This window comes from Vitis vinifera, chromosome 17 (genome assembly GCF_030704535.1).
Source record: "Vitis vinifera cultivar Pinot Noir 40024 chromosome 17, ASM3070453v1".
NCBI lineage: Eukaryota > Viridiplantae > Streptophyta > Magnoliopsida > Vitales > Vitaceae > Vitis > Vitis vinifera.
The window spans coordinates 2,157,268-2,181,964 of NC_081821.1; the positions used below are offsets into that span (position 1 = coordinate 2,157,268).

General features: G+C 34.0%; 5 protein-coding genes across 23 annotated transcripts; 3 read left to right on the forward strand and 2 right to left on the reverse strand.

Annotated features, from left to right (window-relative positions):
- The first annotated feature begins 348 nt into the window (after positions 1-348).
- On the forward strand, positions 349-3,881 carry LOC100252663 (wall-associated receptor kinase 2). The gene is made up of 3 exons (XM_010665406.3): positions 349-1,504; positions 1,596-1,775; positions 2,571-3,881. Exons 1-3 carry the CDS (start codon positions 661-663, stop codon positions 3,764-3,766), a joined length of 2,220 nt encoding a protein of 739 aa, XP_010663708.1. The 5' UTR covers positions 349-660; the 3' UTR covers positions 3,767-3,881.
- A 1,507-nt stretch (positions 3,882-5,388) lies between these two features.
- LOC100252465 (wall-associated receptor kinase 2) lies at positions 5,389-7,856 on the forward strand. Of its 2 annotated transcripts, XR_002032254.2 has the most exons (3): positions 5,389-6,494; positions 6,586-6,770; positions 7,298-7,856. XR_002032254.2 is itself a non-coding variant. In XM_019226344.1 (2 exons), exon 1 carries the CDS (start codon positions 5,651-5,653, stop codon positions 6,080-6,082), a length of 432 nt encoding a protein of 143 aa, XP_019081889.1. In that variant the 5' UTR covers positions 5,389-5,650; the 3' UTR covers positions 6,083-6,494; positions 6,586-7,172. The 2 variants fall into 2 exon arrangements, 1 of the variants encoding a protein (XP_019081889.1); XM_019226344.1 differs by lacking the exon at positions 7,298-7,856 and having other exon boundaries at positions 6,586-7,172.
- Positions 7,857-11,595: 3,739 nt separating this feature from the next.
- On the forward strand, positions 11,596-12,776 carry LOC100257591 (uncharacterized). Its single transcript, XM_010665405.3, has one exon. It carries the CDS (start codon positions 12,038-12,040, stop codon positions 12,539-12,541), a length of 504 nt encoding a protein of 167 aa, XP_010663707.1. The 5' UTR covers positions 11,596-12,037; the 3' UTR covers positions 12,542-12,776.
- A 2,086-nt stretch (positions 12,777-14,862) lies between these two features.
- Positions 14,863-15,878, reverse strand: LOC100257806 (uncharacterized protein At3g17950). Its single transcript, XM_002282812.4, has 2 exons — positions 15,621-15,878; positions 14,863-15,461 (listed from the first exon to the last, which is right to left on the reverse strand). The coding sequence occupies exons 1-2, from the start codon at positions 15,699-15,701 to the stop codon at positions 14,979-14,981; spliced, it is 564 nt and encodes a 187-aa protein (XP_002282848.1). The 5' UTR covers positions 15,702-15,878; the 3' UTR covers positions 14,863-14,978.
- Positions 15,879-18,444: 2,566 nt separating this feature from the next.
- LOC100262931 (uncharacterized) lies at positions 18,445-24,697 on the reverse strand. Of its 18 annotated transcripts, none has more exons than XM_019226669.2 (5): positions 24,359-24,509; positions 20,388-20,844; positions 20,080-20,305; positions 19,399-19,922; positions 18,445-18,740 (listed from the first exon to the last, which is right to left on the reverse strand). In XM_019226669.2, exons 2-4 carry the CDS (start codon positions 20,826-20,828, stop codon positions 19,417-19,419), a joined length of 1,173 nt encoding a protein of 390 aa, XP_019082214.1. In that variant the 5' UTR covers positions 20,829-20,844; positions 24,359-24,509; the 3' UTR covers positions 18,445-18,740; positions 19,399-19,416. The 18 variants fall into 18 exon arrangements, with proteins under 18 accessions (XP_019082214.1, XP_019082212.1, XP_019082213.1 ...); XM_019226667.2 differs by having other exon boundaries at positions 18,445-18,747; XM_019226668.2 differs by having other exon boundaries at positions 18,445-18,766.

Consider the following 24,697-nt stretch of genomic DNA (forward strand, 5'->3'; position numbering starts at 1 on the left):
TGTAGAATTCTCCAGGATATCGGTTTCTCTCTCTTAGCCCTTTTTCTTAAAAATGAAAATTACATACCACACACGAAAAGATGGAAATTGTGTAATGCTACTTAAATTGGTAGAGAGGACTCATTTCCTTTTTGATAACTGCCAACAATTTAGTAACTGCTATTCCACTTCCCATCAAAGTCAGGAGTAAAACAAATAGGAAACTACTTCTCTAATTGTATAACCAAAATTTTAGAGATTAGATTATATAACTCCATTTAAATAAAAGACTAAAGTCATACACGTATCATGTGGGACATTAGAAGAAAAATATCTAACAAATGGCAGTCAAAATACACCATTTGCTTTTCTCTGTGGAAGGTGAAGGGTGCACAAGCCTTGACCAGTCTTTTTCTGAATATCTTTCCAGAAGAGATTGGGGGATTCTGCCCTTGGAACCCTTCCACTACCAGTGATTTCATATCTTGATTATTTCGCACAGTTCGTCGGTCCATGATCTAAGCGTGTTAATATCATCCCAACATCAGCATGATCAAATTTTAATACAACTTGGCAGTTCAATCCTATAAAAAGATGGATCCAAAGGGTTAATCAGACACTTCTCCATAGAAGCATCTGAGAAAAAGAAGAAGACGAAGAAGAAGGAAAGGGGCCCGAGCCATGGCTTTGCGTTTGATCCTCCTCCTGCAACTTGCAGTACTGGTATGGGAGTTAGAAGTTGCCGCTGAACTAGCTCTGCCGGGCTGTGCCAGCCACTGCGGCAATATCAGCATCCCATATCCATTTGGGACTACCCCAGAATGCTACCTAAACCAAGATTTCTTCATCAATTGCAACTCCACCCATCAAGCTTTTCTGACGGACAGTAACATAGATGTTCTATCGATTTCGGTTTCGGGTCAATTGCGAGTTCTTTCGTATGTGGCTCGAGACTGTTACAACAAATCCGGGCAAAGAGTCGCCAACAACGATCCATGGATGACACTGGCGAAGTTCCCCATCTCCCATACTCGGAACAAGTTCATGACAGTGGGCTGCGACACCTACGCTTTCATTAAAGGCTCAAGTGGGAAAAAATACAAGACTGGCTGCTTATCACTGTGTGAGAGCAAAGATAGTGTTATCAACGGGTCTTGCTCGGGGATCGGCTGTTGCCAGACCACAATCCCTGTAAATGTAACGAGCATTGATATCAGTGTGGACAGCTACGACAGCTACACAGGTGTGTGGGAATTTAATCCATGCGGCTTCGCTTTTGTGGCTGAAGATGGCTATTTCAACTTCTCTTCCGCAGACCTCCTTGATTTACAGAACAAAACCAAGGTTCCTACAGTGCTTGATTGGACAATAGGAGATGAGAAATGCGACCAAGCAAAGGAGAATGGAACAAGTTACGCCTGCAAGGACAATAGCTACTGTTATGATCCAGACAATGGTCCTGGGTATAGGTGCAATTGCTCAGAGGGATATGAAGGAAACCCCTATCTCTTAAATGGTTGCAAGGGTACTATATCTTAATCCTTCATCACTTGTTTCTTCCATTTGATCTGATAATTGGATATTGATCATAGGAATCTTTTGTTTTTTGTCTTCAGATATCGATGAGTGTGAGGTTGATAACCCCTGCAATGTAACACATACATGCCGGAATTTACCAGGGAGTTTTAGTTGTTTTTGCCCGGCTGGGTACGAAGGTGATGGATTTAAAATTGGCACAGGCTGCAGTCCCATGCCTAGCTCAGAGTCGAAGTTTCCTTTGGTTAATGTTGCCTTAGGTAAGTATCTTGTTTAATTACAGATTCTGCAGCTTAAACTTCTTGAAAATTGATAATTTGACATGATGTCATGCCCAAAACTATGGTTTGTATGAAGGCTTCAATGCATTTATTTTGTTTGTGGGTGAGGGCTTCGATTATTTACTTTTGGGGTTTGGTTGTTTGTGTGGAGGATTTAGGGTTAGAAAATTTTGGTATTTCGATTCTTGATATTCCACCTTAGAACTTGTCAATCTTATTCATATTCACCTTTGACTTTTCTCTTTCCATAGTCTTAAAAAATAAAAAATAAAAAATAAAAAAAGTCTGATTTTTCTCCATCCAAAGTCTTGGAAAAAAAAAAAGGTCTTCACTTGCGCAAATGAAACTAAAATTTGACTAATTCCACTTAAAACCAAGTCATTAAATAGACCTTTTCCCTTCTTTATTTTATTTTTAATTAATGTATAACATGGACATGTATGGACATATTTGTAATTTATTTAGACTTAGCTGGTGTCTATTTTTTTTTATTACTTAATTCTAAATAGAACTTAAAATTAAATAGTATTTAATATTATTAAGTATTAGGTTATTTAATTTTTAATATTTATTTCTATTAACAAATTACTTTTAGCATTTAGAAAAAAAATACTAAATCAATAAAAAGTGAAAAACAAACGAAGTAAAATTGAAAATAAGTTACTTTCAGTACAAAGTTAAAAAAACAAATAACACCTTAATGTATTTACTTCACACAAGTCCATTAAAAAGATCATGTGCTAATGTTACAATTTTATTTTATTTTATTTGCAGGTATCAGCATAAGTCTTTTAGTTTTACTTTTGGTGAGTTCTTGGTTGTATTGGGGATTTAGGAAACGAAAGCTTATCAAATTGAAAGAGAAATTCTTTGAGCAAAATGGTGGTATCATGCTGCAACAACTACTCTCTAAGCACGAAGGATTTGCTGAAGCAACTAAAATATTTACTACAGAAGACCTCAAGAAAGCAACAAACAACTATGATGAAAGAAGAGTTTTAGGTCGTGGAGGTCAAGGAACAGTTTATAAAGGAATATTGGCAGATAATAGAGTTGTTGCAGTTAAAAAGTCCAAAATAATGGACCAAAGCCAAGTTGAGCAGTTCATTAATGAAGTGATTATCCTCTCCCAAGTCAATCATAGAAATGTGGTAAAGCTATTAGGATGTTGTTTAGAGACGGAAGTTCCTTTATTAGTCTATGAATTTGTGATTAATGGAACCCTTTATGATCATCTACACAACCAAGATCAAACATACTCTATTTCATGGGAAACTCGCTTACGAATAGCAACTGAAACGGCTGGAGCCCTTTGGTATTTACACTCTGCTGCTTCAACTCCGATTATCCATAGAGATGTGAAGTCTACTAACATCCTTTTAGACAACAATTATACTGCCAAGGTATCCGATTTTGGAGCTTCAAGATTAATACCTCTAGATCAAGCTCAATTGACGACACTGGTACAAGGGACTCTTGGATACTTAGATCCTGAGTACTTTCACTCGAGTCAATTAACCGAAAAGAGTGATGTTTATAGTTTTGGGGTTGTTCTTGTGGAATTACTAACAGGTAAAAAGGCACTTTCCTTTGATAGACTTGAAGAAGAGAGAAATTTAGCAATGTTCTTTGTTTCTTCAATGAAAGACGATCGCTTGTTTGAAATTCTTGATGATAGAGTTTTGAATGAGGGAAACACTAAGCATTTGAAGGAAGTTGCTATCTTAGCAAAGAGGTGTTTGATGGTAAAAGGAGAGGAAAGGCCTACTATGAAGGAAGTTGCGATGGAACTAGAGGGATTAAGAATATTAGAAACACATCCTTGGGTGAACAATAATTCAAATCCAGAAGAAACTGAATACTTGATTGGTCAATCACAAGATGCTTATAAAGGTGATAACAGTAGCAACATAATAGGATATGATAGCATAAGAGATCAAGTCATGGTGGACTTTAATGGTGGGCGGTGATTGTTTAATTTGTGTACGCATGAGTAATTATTTTGTAATAGCAATATTTTTTTTGTAACAAATATATGAATTATTAAGCATTAAATAAAACAAATTCTTAGGTGGTGTTTGTTTTTTTGGCTTTTTGCTAAAAGTAATTTAGTTTTAAAATTTAGGTTATTTGTTTTTCTACTTTTTATAAACTTTTTACTAAATAGAAAAAGCTAAAATATGTAGCTTTTTCTAAATAGAAAAAATAACATATTAATTTTTTTTACTTTTTAATACTTAATAGAAATAAAATACTACAAAAACAAACAACCTAATATTTAACACTATTAAGCATTAAAGTTCTATTTAGAATTAAGTAAAAAAACAAACACCACCTTAATATGTTGATTAGTAGTTTTGTATAAACTTAATGAACATTTTACTCCAAAACTACTGATGTTTTATTTTAAATAACACATAAGTTTATTAAATTCTAATTATCAAGACAAGTGAAAATTTGTAAAAATAGGTTTGATTAAGAAAAGTGAAAACTTTTGTTAAAAAATAAAATTTGTAAAATCTTGTTTGATTTTAAGATTCCACGTACCTAACAAAAAAATTGTGAAAAGAATATAATAATTTTTTTTTATAATATACACATACAAGTAATGTGAGGTGCTGCAATTGCTAGGACACTAAAATTGTCTGCTTCAACTAACCACACGGCTTCCAATCTCCCAAACACACGAACATACCATACAAATGTATTCTATTAATTATGTAGACATATAAGAGTTACAACCTAGATCATCATTCTCCTAATTAAAAAGAAATATGAAATGGCAGACAGTAGTTTTCCAGTTAAAATTATAGAAGTCATGTTTGGTAACATGGGAAAGCATATTTTGATTTCATTGTTATTTCTTTTTTAACATGAATGAATTGAATTTGGGCTAAATTTTTCAATGAAAATTTAAGTTGATATCAAAATTGAAGGTAATTAAAGATGATTTAATATTTTTTAAAGCATATGTAATATCTTTTTTTTTTAATTATAAAAAAAACACTGTGGATAGATACCAAGTGTTTAAAAATATTTTTTAAAATTGTTTTCAAAAGCATTTTTAAACATATGGGATTACCTTATAATTAATTATTATTCCCTTTGGGTATTTTTAATATTGGATTATTTGATTAAAAGAGTTTTTAAAAATGCAATTTTTTAAATTTGATCTCCTACTTTTTTTTATCTCATTTGGATAAAAATACTTTCATTATTTTCTTGTAAAAGTAACCCTCTCTTTTAAAACTTTCATATAAATACTTAAAATGATTAAAGGGTATTTATGCCAAAAATTGGTTATATACTTTTTAAGATAAAACATGGGAATAATTAGATTCATAATTCAGAAATTATTTCATCCTATTAACTGATTTTTTTTTTAATATTTAATACTTATGATCTTGTTTTACGTTGTTAAGAGGTTATGTAACCACATACAAACAAGTTTGATAAGGACTCGTGGCCTCATCAAGTGCCGGCCACCACAGAATTTGGTTGTGTAGGTCATTTCTAGTATAGAATTAGTGTAATTTTCAAATAAAACCCCAAGAATAATGGCCAAAGACCCCATTTGCTTTTGTCTCAAGAAGCCGACAGGTGAACAAGCCTTGACTGGGTATTGTACTGAATATCTTTAATTCTAGATGAGATAATTGACAGATTATATACTTGGAACCCTTCCATTGGCAGTGATTTTACTTTATATCTTGATTCCATAACATCATCCCAATGTCGCCATGACAAAATTTCAATACAACTTGCAGTTCATTCCTATAAAAGATCCAAAGTGTTAATCAGACACTTCTCCACAGAAAAATCTGAGAAGAAGAAGAAGGAAAGGGGCCGGAGCCATGGCTCTGCGTTTGATCCTCCTCCTGCAAATTGCAGTACTGGTATGGGCGATGGAAGCTGCCGCTGAACTAGCCCTTCCGGGCTGTGCCAGCCACTGCGGCAATATCAGCATCCCATATCCATCTGGGACTACCCCAGAATGCTATCTAAACCAAGATTTCTTCATCAATTGCAGCTCCACCCATCAAGCTTTTTCGACGGACAGTGACATAGATGCTCTATCGATTTCAGTTTCGGGTCAATTGCGAGTCCTTTCGTATGTGGCTCGAGACTGTTACAACAAATCCGGGCAAAGAGCCGCCAACAACGATCCATGGATGACACTGGCGAAGTTCCCCATCTCCCATACTCGGAACAAGTTCATGACAATGGGCTGCGACACCTACGCCTTCATTGAAGGCTCAAGCGGGCAAAGGTACAAGATTGGCTGACTGTCACTGTGCGAGAGAATTGATAATGTTATCAACAGGTCCTGCTCGGGGATCGGCTGTTGCCAGACCACAATCCCAGCAAATGTAAGGAGCTATGAGATCAGTGTGGAAAGCTACAACAACCATAGAGAAGTATGGGCTTTTAATCCATCCAGCTTCGTCTTTGTGGCTGAAGATGGCGCTTTCAGCTTCTCCTCCACTGACCTCCTTGATTTACAGAAGAAAACCAGGGTTCCTACAGTGCTTGATTGGACAATAAGAGATGAGAAATGCGACCAAGCAAAGGAGAATGAAACAAGTTACGCCTGCAAGGACAATAGCTACAGTTATAACCCAGACAATGGTCCTGGGTGTAGGTGCAGTTGCTCAGAGGGATATGAAGAAAACCCTTATCTTCCTCATGGTTGCAAGGGTACAATATCTTAATCCTTCATCACTTGTTTCTTCCATTTGATCTGATAATTGGATATTGATTATTGGAATTTTTTGTTTTTTGTCTTCAGATATCGATGAGTGTGAGGTTGATCACCCCTGCAATGTAACACATACATGCCAGAATTTACCAGGAAGTTATAGTTGCTCTTGCTCATGCCAGCTGGGTATGAAGGTGATAGCAAAAAAGATGGCACAGGCTGCAGTCCCATACCTAGCTCAGAGTTCAAATTTCCTTCGATTAATGTTGTCTTAGGTAAGTATCTATTTTAATTACTCACAATGAAGCTTAAACTTCAGGAAAATTGATAGCTAATTTCATGCCCAAAACCATGGTTTGGACGATGACTAATTCAATGAATTTATTTTTGTTTGTGGGTGAGGGCTTCGTTTATTAATTACTTTTGGGGTTAATTTGGTCGTTTGGGTGGAAGATTTAGGGTTAGAAAATTTTGGTCTTTGGATCCATGATACTCTACCTTAGAACTTGTCGATCTTAATTAGCATTGACTTTTCTTTTTCCAAAGTCTTAAAAAAAGCTCTTAACTTGCAGAAATCAAACTAGAATTTGATTAAATCCACTTAAAACCAATTCACTATTTTGCAAATAGATCTTGTCTTTTCTTTATTTAATTTTTAATTAATATATTAAATAAACACCCACACACACATACATATATATATATATATATATATATATATATATATATATATATATATATATATATATAAACTCTATTAAAAAGATTATGTGCTAATATTACAATTTTATTTTATTTGCAGGTATTAGGGTAAGCCTTTTAGTTTTACTTTTGGTGAGTTCTTGGTTGTATTGGGGATTTAGGCAACAAAGCTTATCAAATTGAAAGAGAAATTCTTTGAGCAAATGGTGGTATCATGCTGCAACAACTACTCTCTAAGCACGAAGGATTTGCCGAAGCAACTAAAATATTTGCTACAAAAGACCTCAAGAAAGCAACAAACAACTATGATGAAAGAAGAGTTTTAGGTCGTGGAGGTCAAAGAACAGTTTATAAAGGAATATTGGCAGATAATAGAGTTGTTATCATTAAAAAGTCCAAAATAATGGACCAAAGCCAAGTTGAGCAATTCATTAATGAAGTGATTATTCTCTCCCAAATCAATCCTAGAAATGTGGTAAAGTTATTGGGATATTGTTTAGAGACTGAAGTTCCTTTATTAGTCTATGAATTTGTGACTAATGGGACCTTTTATAATCATCTACACAATCAAGATCAAGCATCCTCTATTTCATGGGAAACTCGCTTACAAATAGCAATTGAAACAACTAGAGCCCTTTAGTATTTACACTCTATAACTTCAATTTCGATTATTCATAGAGATGTGAAGTCTACTAACATGCTTTAAGATAACAATTATACTACTAAGGTATCTGATTTTGGAGCTTCAAGATTGATACCTTTAGATCAAGCCCAATTGACCACATTGGTGCAAGGGACTCTTGGATACTTAGATCCTGAGTACTTCCACTCAAGTCAACTAACCAAGAAAAGTGATGTTTACAGTTTTGGGGTTGTTCTTATGGAATTATTAACAGGAAAAAAAGGTACTTTCTGTTGTCACCTCGCGTACCCGATGGTCCACGTTGCTGCTATATGGACGGACACGTGATTCTCAACACACAAGGGGTTCTTGATTCAGTGGTTGCACCTGCAAAAGGCATCCGGACAGGGTGTCCGGACGCACCCTCCGATGGTTTTGTTAGCCATGGTGAGAAAGAGATATATAAATCAGTTGGCCTTTTCCTAGGTATCCAGAGATTACCAGGAGATCCCCTTTCTTCTTCGTGCGAAGGTATATATATCCAGCTTCAGGGGTACTGTTCCTCTCATTAATGGTGAGGAGATCTTTTCTGTTGTGATGATGACAATAGGTGTTAGTAGGAGCACTATCATCCTACGAATGGCTGTCAGAGACTATGGTAGGTGATGCGGCCGTCAGAGATCGTGGGAAGCGATTATGCAGAATGATCGTGGGAAGTGACTTGCTGTCACTTCCTCTTGTCTTCTCATTCTGCAGGTGATGGGATGTGGGCCATGGCTGCTTGTTGTGATTGCGTGTAAGACTCGCTTTACTTTAATTGACCATCCAGAAGATTTATATCCGGATGGCTCATGCTGATTATCCGGATGTGTTGTGGAGGCTATCCGGATGTGTACGCTCTGCCAGCGTCGTTTGCTCTTCCTTGGATAGGAGAAGATGAAACGTCGTTTGCCTTTCCTTGAAGCGGTCCGGATAGGATAACTGCACCATGCATATCCTTAAGGGAATCCGGATGATGATGGTCCGGCTGATAACACGTGCCACGCGTCACTATGAGCTGCGTGCCACGTGTTTCCCAAGGGGAGGGGTCCCTACACTTTCCTTTGATAGGTCCCAAAAAAAGAGAAATTTAACAATATACTTTGTTTCTTTAATGAAAAACAATTGTTTGTTTGAAATTCTTGATTATAAAGTTTTGAACGAGGGAAATGCTAAGCATTTAAAGGAAGTTGCTATCTTAGCTAAAAGGTGTTTGATGGTAAAAGGATATGAAAGGCCTACTATGAAGGAAGTTGCAATGGAACTAGAGGGATTAAGAATATTGGAGACACATCCTTGGGTGAAGGGTGATTCAAATCCGGAAGAAACGTAATGCTTAATTGGCCAACCACAAGATGCTTATGAAGGTGATAATAATAGTAACATAATAGGGTATGATAGCATAATGGATCAAGTCATAGTGGACTTTGATTGTGGGTGGTGATTGTTTAATTTATGTATGTGTATTTAATTATTTTGTAATAAAAATAATTTTTTGTTGTAACAAGTATATGAATTTATTCTAAAAGAATTAGACAACCTTTTCGAAATTTATTTTTGAGAACAATTTCAAAAATATTTGCAAACATACCCATATTCACTTTAAAAAAACAAGACAAATTAAAGCTAATTAAAGCCTTGGGATCTTAAATCTTAATCAAAGAATGTGAAATTATTAAAGAACTATTTTGGAACACAACCATCTTTTGGTGATGACTTATGAGCATTATAAAAAAAAATTTAAAATTTTAAAAAAGAAAAAGAAAAAGAAAAGAGAGTCATGTTTGTACGGATTTTTATGCATGGTTTGTCTGGTAATAGGTTGTTATATAATCAAATTGCCCTCAACACACTCACCATCCAGCTAATTATTCATAGTAAAATATTTGAATATTGAATGTAATATATGCTTTGATAGCATTAAGTATATTTAAGTAATAGAATTGTGGACCAATTCAACTTTTGGCATGAAAAAATAAATAAAATGAAATTTGGTGTAGGATATAAATGAATAAATAAATAAAAAGGCTACAAATAAGTAATGTTGGGTTTTTCAAATTTTTATTACTTAGAACCCTTAAACAAACTAAATATTTAATTTCATATTTATTATTTTTACAATGATGAATATGAAAATAATAGAATTAAGATGAAAGCTAAACAACTTAAATTTAGGAATTATTAAGAAAACTTTAATTTATTAAATGTTCTTTTTAACATATATATTATTTAATTATAAAATTTTGCTAATTTTTTTTCAAATACTTATAGGCTTATTGGAAGGTTGATATGATACATTTTAAGGAAGATTTCTACAATTTACCTTATAATAGTAATAATTCTTTTTTCTTTTTTCTTTTTTCAGTATTTAACTTCTTTTGAAAATATTCAAAATATGAGAATCATCTCATAAATGAAAGATATCAAAACGACAAAATGTTAAAAAACTTGATTGAGATTTTTTTTTTCCTTTTTTCTTTTAAATCAATATTCAAATCCCAAATCATGCAATTTTTGTCCTCATGCACCCCACAACCTAACCAATCAGTGGACTTCAATTGCTTTCCTACTCTAACTGCCTAAGCATCACCCATATAATTTAATACCAAACCCTAGGTTCCCGTCATCATTGAATTATCCCAACTAAGATTCTTCATAAACAAGTAATTTTCTTAATTCTAAACTAAACAATGTCTTTGTCTACCTAGCAACATTCTTACACATAATCTTCTCTCGTGTTATACACCCATGTAATATGTAAAAAGTTCTCTTAATCCTGGAAAATTAGTCAAAATAAAATAAAAATCGAGCATTTTTATAACATGTTTGATAAAAATTTAGTGAATGTGATAAACCCACCAACCCACCTCCCAATTGATGGATATGGTACTTGTATGTTACAATATATTGGTCGAAACCAAAATTCATTCGATCATAATCCGTTGACCAAGAACATTTAATGAACACTTTCTTTGAATAAGTTAAAAGGTTACATTTACTTTTGGAAAATTAAATAAACAACAAAAAGACAAAATGGAAGGAAAAAAAACATAAAAGTAAAAATAAAAAATGGTAATTTAAAGTTCCCAATCAATCAATAATGCACGTAACTCCACAGGATTGCTATAAAGGATCTTTAATTTGGTCTATTTTAACATTGAGTATATAAGCATGGAGCATATATTATGCAAGCTAGCATAGTATTTGAGAGTGACAACACACCTAGAATAGATATGAAAATGCCATACTGCCTTGCGAAAAATATACTGGTGGGGTCTGTCATATATGAGTTAGGTGTGGCCTGATAGAATAATATGTCGTATCATTGGGTTGGTGGTGTCCTTAAGTGAGCTATGTATGCTCCATTGCCTAACCATAACCTCCATGCCTAACACCATGTGCTCGTCTAAATAAACTAAGGGGGAGAAAGTAAAGAGGGTAGAGATGAGTGCATTCATCTTACATGAAATTTAAGGTATTAGTAGTACTTGTAAGTTGTAACAGGCTGGCCTGATTTAACCTATCTGGTATTGAAGTTTTCATGCTTCCATCTTTTTGGGATTCGTGGGGAGATATGGAAGTTTTATGTTTTTGGGGTTACTGAGCAACAATTGGCCAATGGCCATCTTGCTATTTTGCTCATCTGTCCTGCCTCCTTGAATTGAAAAAAGACAAAAAAAATACATGCCTTTTATTATTATTATAGGGGAGTATCTCTTTGGTTAAGTCTTAACTCTTAACTGACAAGTCTCATCCCCCCCACCCTCTCTCTCGCTCTTAAAATCATTCATGTTCACAGCCACACAAGCCCCAGGCCCCCAACCCATTTCCCTAGCCTCTCTCTCTCGATCTCTCTGCCCATTCTCCTCCTCCTCCTCCCCCTCTCTCTCTCTCTCGCTTTCTTTTAAATTCATTCATCTTCACAGCCACACAAGCTCCAACCCATTTCCCTACCCTCTCTCTGCCCTCTCCCTCTATCTCTCTCTCTCCCCCTCCCCCTCTCCCTCCCCATTCTCGTATAGCCAGCCTCTTCTCATGCACAAATTCTTTCATACTAAAATATCCCTTCACTCAATGGAAGTGAGTGGATACCCATTTCCCTAGCCTCTCTCATCATTCTCACCCTTTATCAACCCGCTCTCCCCCTTTCTCTCCCTCCGTCAAACACCACAAAGATCCATGGGGAATGCAACATCCTGTGCTCCTTCGATCTTATCCAATACTGGAGTAGTGAAAGTCTTGTCCTCTGATGGAAGACTGGAAGTATACACAAGGCCAGTCAAAGCAGCTGAGCTCATGCTGGACAAGCCAGGACACTTTGTCTGCAACTCCACCGACCTCAAAGTAGGCCAAAGGATACCGGGACTCTCAGCAGACGAAGAGCTAGAGCTGCGCCAACTCTATTTCCTTCTTCCCATGGAAATGCTCTACTCAGTGCTCACCCATGAAGAAATAAGCTCTCTCTCTTACAAGGCATCCAAAGTAGTAAAACATAGAAGCACTTCCAACAACTTTGGCAGAATTTTTCCACTGGGTCTAAGCGATTTTTGTATGTTCCCTTCAGAAACTAAGACACTGGCCTCCCCTACCACTGATCATCCTGAGCCAGTTCAGAGGTACTCAAGGCAGAGATCATGGAGCCCTGCTTTGGAGACCATCGTTGAAACTCCATCTAGGCTTTGAATATTATTGACTTCTTCCCTTTTTTTTGACGGTTATTTTTATGAAATTTGTGTTACAGCTTCTCCTGACTGCTTCTTGGTTGCTTCCGGTGGTGAATAGGACATTAATTTATGCAAAATTAGAAAAATAAATCCACACTGTCTACTCCAAGAAGCATTTTAGAAAGGTTATTATTGATCATAGTGAATAAGATGACTTTACTGTCATTTATTGAGTAATAAAATCATTTTATCTAGTCTGTTGTCATCTATTTATTATAATTTTGTATGTTTTTTGGTTCTTTTTTCTCATTAATTTATTTTATTCATCAAGAATTTAAGCTAAATAGGAACATATATAGAAATTGAATATTACACCCATAGCAAGGGTTTGTCTCTGGCGTTTCTCAAATTAATTTAATTGCTTCCATTGTCCTTTTAGTTTTGAAAATACAATTTGGTGGGGGCCTTAAGGACTCGCAAGTGGGCTATAGAGTGGGGCAAGAGATAGATTCTTAAACAAATAAAACAATTTACAAGGGATATGCACATGTGGAGCCGTATAACAGCACAGTGATGCAAATTTTTTCATTAAAATTAAATTTATGATTGGAATGATTTTAAAAAAACATTTTTAATTTTTTTAATATTTTAAAAATAAAAATTTTAAGGTATTAAAAAAAGTTAAAAACACTTTTTAAAATTATTATCAAATATATTTTAAATTTATCATATATATATATATATATATATATATAAGCTTCTGTTTATTTTTCATTTTTCAAAACATGTTTTTTTAAAACAATTCCGAATAATTAAAGTTGTTATATTTATTTGAAAAAGTAACAAAAATAAAGTCTTATTTGAAATAGTTATTTGTTTTTAGCTTTAGTTGAAAAGTAAAACTGATCATTTTAAAGGGTAATATAATAATTATAATATTTTTTATTAAATATAAAATAATTTTGCGCATAAGGAACAACAAAATTTTTCTTGAAATATTAGCATTATAAAAAATAGCAGTTTACATTGAAAGAATAATTCCCTTTTAGAAAACTGTTTAAAAAATTAGGGCATAAAAAAATTTATTAATAAATTTTAAAAGTTTTATAATAATTTTTAAAAATATAGGGTAAATCTATATTTTTTTTAATAAAATATTTTATTTTTTATAGATATTTTTATTATAAAAATAAAAATTAAAAATGCATAAAAATGAACACTAAATTATAATTTTCAACAAAAAATTATTTTAGGAGGGACAAAAATAAGAGATTTTATTTTGGAGGCAATGTCAAATAAAAAGCATATTTGGGTTTGTAAAAAAGGTGATGAACGTCCTCAATAATAATGAAAAAAAATCTCTGAGAAGTAATTTAGCTGATCCGACCTTGGGTTTGCTCCCCAATAGTCTAAGTTTGAATCCCCTTAGAGTTATTAGAGGTTTACCTAGTTCTTAACTTCGAGATCCTGTGGCATTAATCGAAGTATGTGTAAGTTGATCCAGACATCCCGGTTATCAAAAAATAAAAAATAGTAATTAAAAATGTAAAGTATCGGCTAAATGAACCTTTGCTTGGTCACCAATGTAAGAGGATAAGAAAGAACATTTCAATATGCTTATGATAAAGAAAAAAATATCTTCAATTGCTAGCCACATCAATAATTTAATGAATCCACCTCACATATATTTTCATGGCCCTCCTTCCCTCTTGGCCATCTAGAAAATGACAATCTCCAAAATCACCCTAAACTAATAGCTTTAAAAATCTTGAGGGTATATTTGAAAACTATGATTAAATAGCAGCTTTTTACATAACATTAGCAGTGAATTCTAAGACTTGAAACTTTTGAAGAAAAATATGGGAGAAATAAAATAAAATAAAATAATAATTTAAATTCAAGAAATTATTATATATTCATTTTACTTATTTTGATTCATTATATAATTTAAATTTCATAATTTTTCTTTTAATTTAGATTATATTTGATCATTTAAATTTTTTAATAAGGTCAACCACTTTTCTTTTTTTCGTCTTTTTAACATTTTTTAACTCAAACATAGCATAATGAAATAAAATAAATCAAATTAACAAATTCAAATTAACCTCTTAAAAAATATGAATGAAAAAAATTTGAGAAAAATAAAAACTAAATTCTCATATTTTAGCATGTATTTATAGTTTGACATTAGAGAATAATTTTTATATTCTCTCTCTTTTTCCATCTTTTGTATTCAATAATATACTTGTAACTTTCTTTTTCTTTTTTCATGCAAAAAGTCGATGCATAATCATCCATAATTTGAAATAAAAGAATATAAAAAAGGAAAAAGAAAACAAAAAAAAAAAAGAAGCAAACTAGGACCGCACGTTTTCCCATATAAATTAAAGTTTGAAGAATTTAAGCAGATTACAAAGAATTCCCCAAAAATAATTTTAAAAAAAATATCAGAAATTCTATCCTGTGCTGCTACTAAATATGCCAGTGAGTGACACCGGAAATCTACAAAGAGAACTTACCGTCGACGGGCTCTCCTCCGCCTGCGGCGGTGGCAGTACTCTTCCGTCGGCAAACAACACCCGACCGTTCTCCGGCTGAGCCACCACGCCTTCGAGCTCCGCCGCCGCGCCGAAAAACGCCACATCTCCGAACCGCCGCTCGACCTCCAGAAACTCACCCAGCGAGGCCGGCTTCGCTGCGTCGTCCCGGCACAGCCTCCACCACCGACGCCGGCGCTCCGCCACTAGCCCCAGCGCTTTCTTGACCTTCCTGCTCTTCCTCCCTCCACCGCCGCGGCCAGCCACGGCCACGCCACTCGCGGCGGGCACCGGCTGAGCCTCCCGGTGCTGCGACTGAGCCCTAAATGTAATGGCCGGGAAGCTCACGCCCATCAGAGTCCCCAAACTCGTACTTCTGTCATGGAAAAACGAGCCTGTGGACTGCATTACAGATCCAAAACCAAAACTCAGATTCCAACCAAAAAAAAAAAAAAAATTAAATCAACCTGGTCGTTCTCACCCTGGAACCGACCATTCTTCATCTGCTAAAAATTCAAAATTAGAACAAGAAAATGAAAAATTGAAAGAAACGTAATGTACCTCGGTGTCGAGATCAGAGGAGGAGACAGAGGAGATGGTGGGAGAAGAAGGAGGAATCAAATCATTCGCTGGATCCAACATTTGTGTGGGAGAGAGTGGAGATTGGGAGATGGGGGTGAAAGCTGAAAGAGGGATGGGGGGGTAGGGGGGGTTGGGCTTGTAATCATGACTGTTTTTGTTTTTTTGCTCTCTTTTATAACAAATGGTTTAAGGCTTTTAGGAATTAGGATATCACACTCGACACTCGAACCAGCCTTAATCTCGTGCTTTCCTTTGGTTTTGGTTTTTCTATTCATCTCACTATACTCCAGCCAAATTGCTGTCGGCTAACAGTCTACAAAGCTAAATTTCAAAAATTACAAAAATCGCTCCCTCCTTTGAAACTTAGAGCCCTCTCATTAGTGATTCTAAAGTGTTTTAAATATTAAATATATTATAAACGTTTTTTAAAATAAACTATTAATATCAAATATATTTGATAATTATTTTCAAAATTAATTTTTTATTTTCTAAAAAAATATTGCATCTAATAAGTATAACTCAAAAATAGAAAATAAGGGTATGTTTAACCATTATTCTTTAGAATAGTTTTTTATTTTTTAGAACAAAAAAATTAAAAAAAAACATATTGACAACTCTTTTCTGTTTTTTGTTTTTAATAAATAAAAAATTATTTTTTATTTTTTATTCTCAATAACATAAAACAAGATAATTTGATAAAATATCTTTAAGTTGTTTTCAATTATTTTTACTTTTTTTTTTTAAATTGTCTTAAAAAATAATTATATAAATATATATAATGATTAAAAAAAAACTAGAGACATAAAAAAATATTAAAATAGGTAAAAATAAAAATTCAAGTTTTCAAACAAATTTTGATTCTACAAAACTATTTTTTAGAACAGTTTTTAAAAACAGTTACCAATTAGAATCCAATTTTCTATTTTTGAAAACACAAAAAAATAAAACATGACATTTAAAAAATATATATTTTTAAAGAATATTTTTTTTAAGTTGTTTTCATGTTTATAATAATTATTTTAAAACATATGTTTAAAAAAAATTAAAATCATTTTCTATATTAAAATGATTGAAAACCAAATATATTCATTGTTCTTATTTTAAAAGTTTAATAACACTGAAAAAAATTATTTTAATTTCCTTTCTATAAAATTTCGCTTAATCTTATCTCCTAAAGTCCTAATGCCCATTATCCCTTTTCTTTTCTTTCTTTTTTTTTTTCTCCTTCTTTTTGACTTTTTCTTCAATCAATCACTAAGAGGACAATGCACTTTTGAAAAATGTATTATTAAAAAATGTTTTGTTTTTTTATTTTACTTCTTGAAAACAGATAAACTATTTTTACTTCACTATCAACTATAGATTTAATCATTTTCATCCAATGGATGAAAAAAAATGGAGGCATGGTACCGAAGGAGGTATTGTAGACTTTTCCTAACAATAAAAAGTTCATGATTTGATTTGAAATATAAGACTATTGGGATATATTCCAAAAGGGCTACAAACCTTTCTTTTTACCCAATTGCATAGGTTCCTATAAACCTAGATAAACCTGTGATTGGTTGTTTTACCTAACACATATAAAATTTGGGCTAATGTAAAGGCTTTGCCTTGTTCATGATTGCCTTATGTTCCACCTCACCAGGGGAAAACAAGGGAAATTTTTCCCAGGAAAGTGACAGACTTTGCAGGGAAACAAGACACCTACAAGCTTCTTCGTTGCTTAACAAACCCATTGTTTTGTTTATCTCAAAAAATTATGAGCAAAGTGTTCCACAAATTTTGGGTATATATATTTGGAGAAAAATACAAAGGAAAAAAATTATAAAATAAAATAAAAAATATTTAAAATTAATAAATTATTTTATATATTATTTTAAAATTTTCACTTTTTTAACTATTTTATATAAAAATTAAATAATTTTAAAATATACAATTTTTTTAAGAATTATTATTATATTTAACTTTCTTTAACATTTTCTATAATAAAATAAATTATGAAAAAATTTATTTTTCTTCACATATTTTTTTTTCATTTCCTAGCATTTTCGGGACCAATTATAGCTATAATAATTTATAGTTAACCAATTATATATATGAGTCGTTGTGACTATTTTTAAATACTTGTTGCCTAAGTTTTCGTGAGTAAAGATTAAATGTTTTGTACTAAGTTGTTAAACTTTCATTGTCAATAACTTTCTATTTTTTACTTTGTTGAAAATTAAAATCATAATTTTTAAAATATAATATTGATATTATGTTTTTAATATAATTAAAATCTATATAAGACTTGAGTGCAAAGAAATATAGCCAAGATCTAAATAAATAGCATGAATATAAGAATAAAGCAAGACACTAGAAGTCATACTCGAGCACTCGATTAAATAGGTCAATCCAAACACAATTCAAATAATAATAATATTAAAAATATAATACAATTTAATTATTAAACACATCATATAACCAGTTTAATAATTAGGTAAAATTAGATCATATTTGAGAATGAATATGATTATTCTTTCACCTTGATATATTTATAACTTAATTAATCTATTTATTCAAAATCAAATTTTAAATGAGCCAAATGCAAATTGAATAAGTTATAACTATAATTAGATTAATTAACATAACCAAATAAGTTAATTTAGATAAATTTGTGTAATATAAGTTACCTAAAAAAAGTTATGCAGGTCAATAAAATTTGATTTAAATTAACTACAATCGTATTTATTTAGATCAAAGCCTTTTATTTAACCTGTCTAATAAACAAATTATACGAGAAGATGAAATTTGATTTAAACACTATTATATTTAATATAAATTCATAATTCCATAATGTTGATGGATGTATTAATTTTTATCGGTCTTACAATTTATAATTAGATAAAAATATCTTTTTCCTATAATAGTTTAAAAAAATAAAAATAAAAAGATTCCCCTGGACAGAAAGCCTATGTGACAGAGTGACATAATTATTCTTGCATGGTAGGCTGCCTGCAGGTGGTGTAAAAGCAAACAATCCATCATAATTGATCTCACATCTTCCCTTGCTTTAACATCTGTTGTCATCCCTAGGTTCTTGAGCAGTAGAGGAACCTGCTGTTCTCTTCAACATTTAACAGTCTCTGAGGTTTTGAACTTTTAGATAACTGCTGGCATGACAAGTGACAACCATACCATGTATAATAGCAAAAATTAAATTAAATTAAATTCAATTCAATCATATCTTTATGGTGGGGTTTGGACTTTGGATTGCCTTTTTTGGAAGTCAATAATTCAGAGTGGGGCATGTTTGAAATTTCAATCCTTAATGATAAGAGAAAGCAGAAGTAATTATTTTAGCAGTTGTGGGTTGATGTAAATAAGGTTAATTTTAATCATTCTCAATTTTCATAAATTAGAATATGCTTTTGCTGGAGAAAAGTATAAGTTTTTTGAATGTGGATAAATTAAATTTATATTTAATCAAAAGTAGAGAGAGGAGACCATTAGAAATAGTATCAACACCCATCACTGGCACCCAAATCCAGGAAACAAGACAAATGCAGAGTTTTAGAGGCGCTAAAAACCATCTACATTTTTTTGAACAAAGCGGATGATATCTACACGATCTACACGAAACGAGTCCTACATTTTCATTATTATATTTCATTTTCATTTCTATAAACAAGTTCCAAGTCCAGTCCCCAAAATCAAAACTCCCATATCATGGCTACTCTTTGGAAAAGAAAACCGAAAAAAAAAATGTCAAACTCACCTGGAAACTGCGGACTAACTACACACCAAAATCACGGATATAGTCATCCCACATCTCTGCTGCAATGGTATCCCTCAACCGGGAAGTAACTTCCAGTTGGTCTGCATCGAAGGCCATCTCCAGGGGAGGAGGCTCAACATGCACAACCGGCTGTTCCATCTCTGGTGCCGGGAATGATTCCTCCATTTGTATCCCAGTCTCCTGTTCATATATCTTGAACAGCCAGTCATCAGGCTTCTCCCTCCGGATGTAATTGTGTATGGCACAGGCCGCTACAACCAGCTTCACCTGTGTCTGTAATGGGTATGGAGGAGCCGACATCAGAATAGGGAAGCGTGCCTTCAGGGCCCCAAAGATGCGATCTGTTGCACTTCGCAGGAGGAAGTGTCGATAATTGAACAGCTCTTTGGCATCTTGTGGATGAAAACCAGCAGAGGATTCATTCAGGTGATATGGGACACCAGGATATGGGGCAATGAATCCTGGCATGTTTGCATACTTGGTGTCCACAAGGTAGTACTTACCTGCAGCATTGAAGTATCTTAAATCGGATCAGAGTTTAGACAGCTCATGGAAATGGAGTTAAATTTCTTGAAATGATGAGAGTGATCATATAGATGGAACAACCGAGACTTCTCAAATAACGATATCATTTGAGGCTGTATTGAAGACTTGTGATACCTTCAGGGATCTGCAGTTTGTTGCGCCTTGTGAGTGCTGAATTTAGAACTCGCAAATCTGCTGCTGAGCCTTCCCAGCCAGCGAGGATATAATGGAACTTCAAATCCAGTGAGCAGGCTGCCAGAACATTTTGTGAAAGAAATCCACTCTTATTACGGAAAGGTCCCTGCTCGTCTACACCCACCATCACTGGAATATGTATACCATCAACCGCTCCCACACAATCCTAACAGAAGAATAAAAGGTGAGAAAAAAATCACAACAGAAAGGGAAATAGAGATATGGGTCATCATTTTTTATTTTATTACCTGAAAATAGGGATAGAATCTGCCATCCTCTAGGATTTCTGGAGGAATATCCAAAACTGGAGGCTCAAAGAAGTCTAATGAAATTGCCATAATTGCATTCAGGACATTGTTGAAGTGGCGACTAATGGTTTCCCCTGAATACCGGAATAGCTCTTGAACAGCTCGAGTTCGTAAATTGTGGCCAATTATAAACATGAAGATTGCTAGTTGCTCCTCAATCTTGATTCGATTTGTATGGCGGAGAAGGCCCTTGGCTTGCAGGATGTCACACAACTTATAAAAGACATGCTTATCCATACGGAAATTCTCCAAACAACTCTCATTTTGACCATTAAGTACTTCATCTACAAATTTTGTACCATTAGCAGCTAAACCATAGCTCAGCTCTTTTGGTATGTAACCCTCAAGGACACCATCCTTTTCATCATCTGAGCTCTCCATGAAAAACTAGCCCTATCTGCACCCAAACTAAAGTTAATGTCAGTGCACATAAGTAAGTGACTTCTAAAAAAAAGAAAAAAAATAGAAAAGACTGCAAAAATGAGAAAGGAAGTGGGTAGAGGTGATGATTTCCTATAAAACTAAAATGCAACAGAATGAAACAGAGGCACACATAAAGAAATTAAAAGTCAAAACAAACAACAAATACATATTGTGCAGATAACATCTTCTAAGAATGGCCATTCTAACTTGCCCATTTTGAGGAATTTACCTGAACCTAATCAATCAAATTCACAGCACCCAAAATGCCCACTTCTGTAATGATTTTTGAAACTACATCATGCAACTAGTCCTGAGAACATCCTTGGCTCCCTATGTGGCTTTGAACAAGTTCAAGTATACATGATACACTGGATGTTAAAGGATTTCCATCAAAAGGCTCAGATAATTAGTGTGATCAATTGAGAGCTATTACATAAAGGGTAAAACAACTCCACACAAAACTAGTTTCCTGACAAGTCTTAACAAATAATAGTCTATCACTTCTGTGAGGAGAGCATGATATACCAAATAAGGCAGTCCCAATTCATTGAACCAACGCGTAAGCCCAAAGGAGGCTACAAGAGAGGAGGGTGTTAAGTGCATGATATACACTGTGGGTCCAAATCCTACAAGCTTAAGCTTTTAAGAAAATTAGTTGTCTAACAGCCTCAACAATGACAACCAAAATTATTGCTAGTTTAGTTGGGTTCCCCACATTCCAATATAAATTATTAAAAAAAATCCTTGATTTCTTTACTCCCATAAGAACAAATGAATGTAATGACAGTGGCCATCTGAAGAATCCTACCACAAAGACAACCAAACCCCAGAAAGCTAGCCTCAAAAAATAGATGGTATTTAATAAAGCACCATGAAGGACAAGATCCTCAATAGCCTTACAGTCCCTGATACCAATTACTCTTGGTAAGAAAGAGTGCCCTCAATTTTTTCTATTTTAATACATAATCACTCTAGTGCACCAAAGGAGTCAAATAACAAGACAAGTGATTCCAAGGAACATTCTCAGATACCCAACTAGGAAGGAAATAAATAAACTATCTTACCAAATTCCAAAGGGCAGATCAAGTTCACTAAAATTGTGAAGAACATTCAAATTCCCAGAAGGTCTTTGGTCAAAAGGAGTCAGAGATCCTCAAAGATGGCATCTTTGAAATGAGAAATGACATAGAGACATGATACAAAAATAGCTCCATCAAAGATCTTCCCAAATATGATCCTACCATATGCCCTGGCTAAACAAGAATCCTAAGAAAGAATGAAGGGAAGAAGGTAGTTGATTTACAATTTTCACCAAGAAACAGTGCATTTGTCTAATTGTAGAATTGGAGCCCCAATCCTTTCTATGCTGGCCATATTTGCAGTTCTGATTTTCATTTCTAGGTGGAAGATGAAGTCATATTTGCCTTTAACATCAGAATACCATGGACTATCAAATTCCTTTGGTAATCTATATAATTATTTGATGACAAGCTTGACTCCTAGGCAGCAATCCATCCCAAGGCCATGGAAATATATAATCAGAAACAGAGAAAAATCCCCACAATGATCTTGCAGTGGTCATAAAGCTCAGTAAAAGAGAATCTTTGACAAAGCTATTTTTCTTTCCAATCACCAATATCAGCAAGAAAATCAACATTAGGCAGTTCGTTGGGAAACTATTAAGGTTGATTGATTAAAGTATGATAACCGCCCAAAGAGGTGAATTCTTCTCCAAAATTTCTACTCATTAAAAAATAATATTGCAAATCAGAAATGCACCGACATGATTATTAGAATTAACAAGCAAACGTTCATCACAAATCACCAAAAATATTCAAATTGAAGCACAATTTCACATGATGAACTTAAACCCAAAATAAAAAATAAAAAATAAAGCCCAAACTGGGTACTCTGAACACAGTTGCACCAAAAATTTATTTTTATGAAAAACAAATTATTTTTATTTTATATGTTATATATATATAATGAGGATAGAGTGGGGTGAGATAATGCAACACCAAACCCAACACCGAACTCAACCTAAGTTTTAAAAAAAAAATCCAAACCCAATCCTAACTCATTTAAGCTTATCCCAAACTCGCCCTATTAGGAGTGGGGCGAGACAAGTACCTGAAAAAACTCGCCCCATTGTCATCCCAAGTTGTAAAGGAAGGACTCATCAAGAGTTTGCACACATGTATTGTGCTCACTCAACCTACACATAACAAAAATGGGAATCAAAGGATGAGTATCAATAGCACAACCATCAACAAAATCACAATCAAGTATCCTTTCCCAATCCCACCATTAAATGGCATGCTTGCCAAAATGGTGAAACCTTATATCACCTTGAAGATTAATCAACGGAGTGGGAATCATCAAATAGAAATTAAAGGAAAATGGTCTCACAGGCTATTGCTAATTCATCTCACCAATGCCAATAGGACCTTGATGAGACTCATGACTGATTTTGGCCCGGATGGACATCCAAAAGCTAGAATCCTAATGTGGAACATAGAATGCATAGACCAGTGGATAAAATGAAGCAAGCATAAAATCCACATGCTGCTAGCTTAAAGGTGCAGTCTTGACGAAGAAAGAGAAGAAAACAAGAAAATCTCAAAATCTGAAATTTTTTTTATTGCCCACAATTTCTGACTTTCCAGATCCTATGTGCCCCCATACACCATAACAAGGACTTGTAAGCAACCCCAATAAAATCTAATGGCATCAATCCAATTCTAGACACAGAAACATTCCTAAAAGAGACCCAATAAAAATATGGCACTGCAATGAGCTACAGAAACATTCTTAATACCGAAAACAAAAACTGTGGAACAGAAATAAACCACAAACCCTCACTGTTTCCTCTGCTCTGAAATCCTAGAATTCAAAATTTTCAGCAATAGCATTGACAAGTTAGAAGCATTCAAAGAGAAACCCTAGCCCTTTGTTTGGTTTCCAAGAGAATAGACCAATAAAAGAAAACCTAGGTTAACTGAGCCAAACATTCGTGTAATTCTCAAGTAAAGTAGCATTCTTCTATATTCCAAACTCGTCAATCAAACAAAAATTTCAGTCCGAGCTGTAATCCACACTTACAATAGCTCCACAACTCTTCATAGAGAAATCCCAGAATTCAAAATTTCCAGCAATAGCATTTCCAAGTTATAAAGCACTCAAAGTGAAATCCGAGCCGTACGCTTGGTCACAAGGAAACCGAAGAAAAATAAAAGAAAACCACATTATGATTCCTGCGTTATCTGTCTCACTTTCTTTGCTGCCAAAAATCCAAAACCATCACACTAACTAAGCCAAAGAGTTAAATGGGTTCTAGGTAAACCTACCATTTTCAGTATTCTTGAGCCCTAGTAAAGATTTACAACTCAAAATTTTCCTTCATTTCCCATTATTTATACAGCATCCAAACGAGGGTATCTAACCTAGAAGTGGATAGATGGAATTGGGAATAGAGATTGGAGCAGTACCCTGAACTCAGAAATCGATGGAAACGCAGCGTTTGGAGAATAAATGATCGAATGCTTCCGTGTAAATCAAGATCGTCCCTTCCCTTCCCTCTGCTGTTTAGCATTGCTCAGGTGATATTGCGCTCACCTGGGCCGGCCCAATATTTAAACTATTGGACTAAGTGGGCTGAATTCACTACGTTGTAAGAAAAATTGTCAATATGTTAAGGAAAATTAGCTGATCACATAATTAAAGGATGTAAATTGGGCCTGTTAGTCGGAAATCATGTTTGGAGCCCATGTCGGAGCAGGCTTGAGACCAATCTGCCCATGGACTAGTTGAAGCTCAACCACTGACAA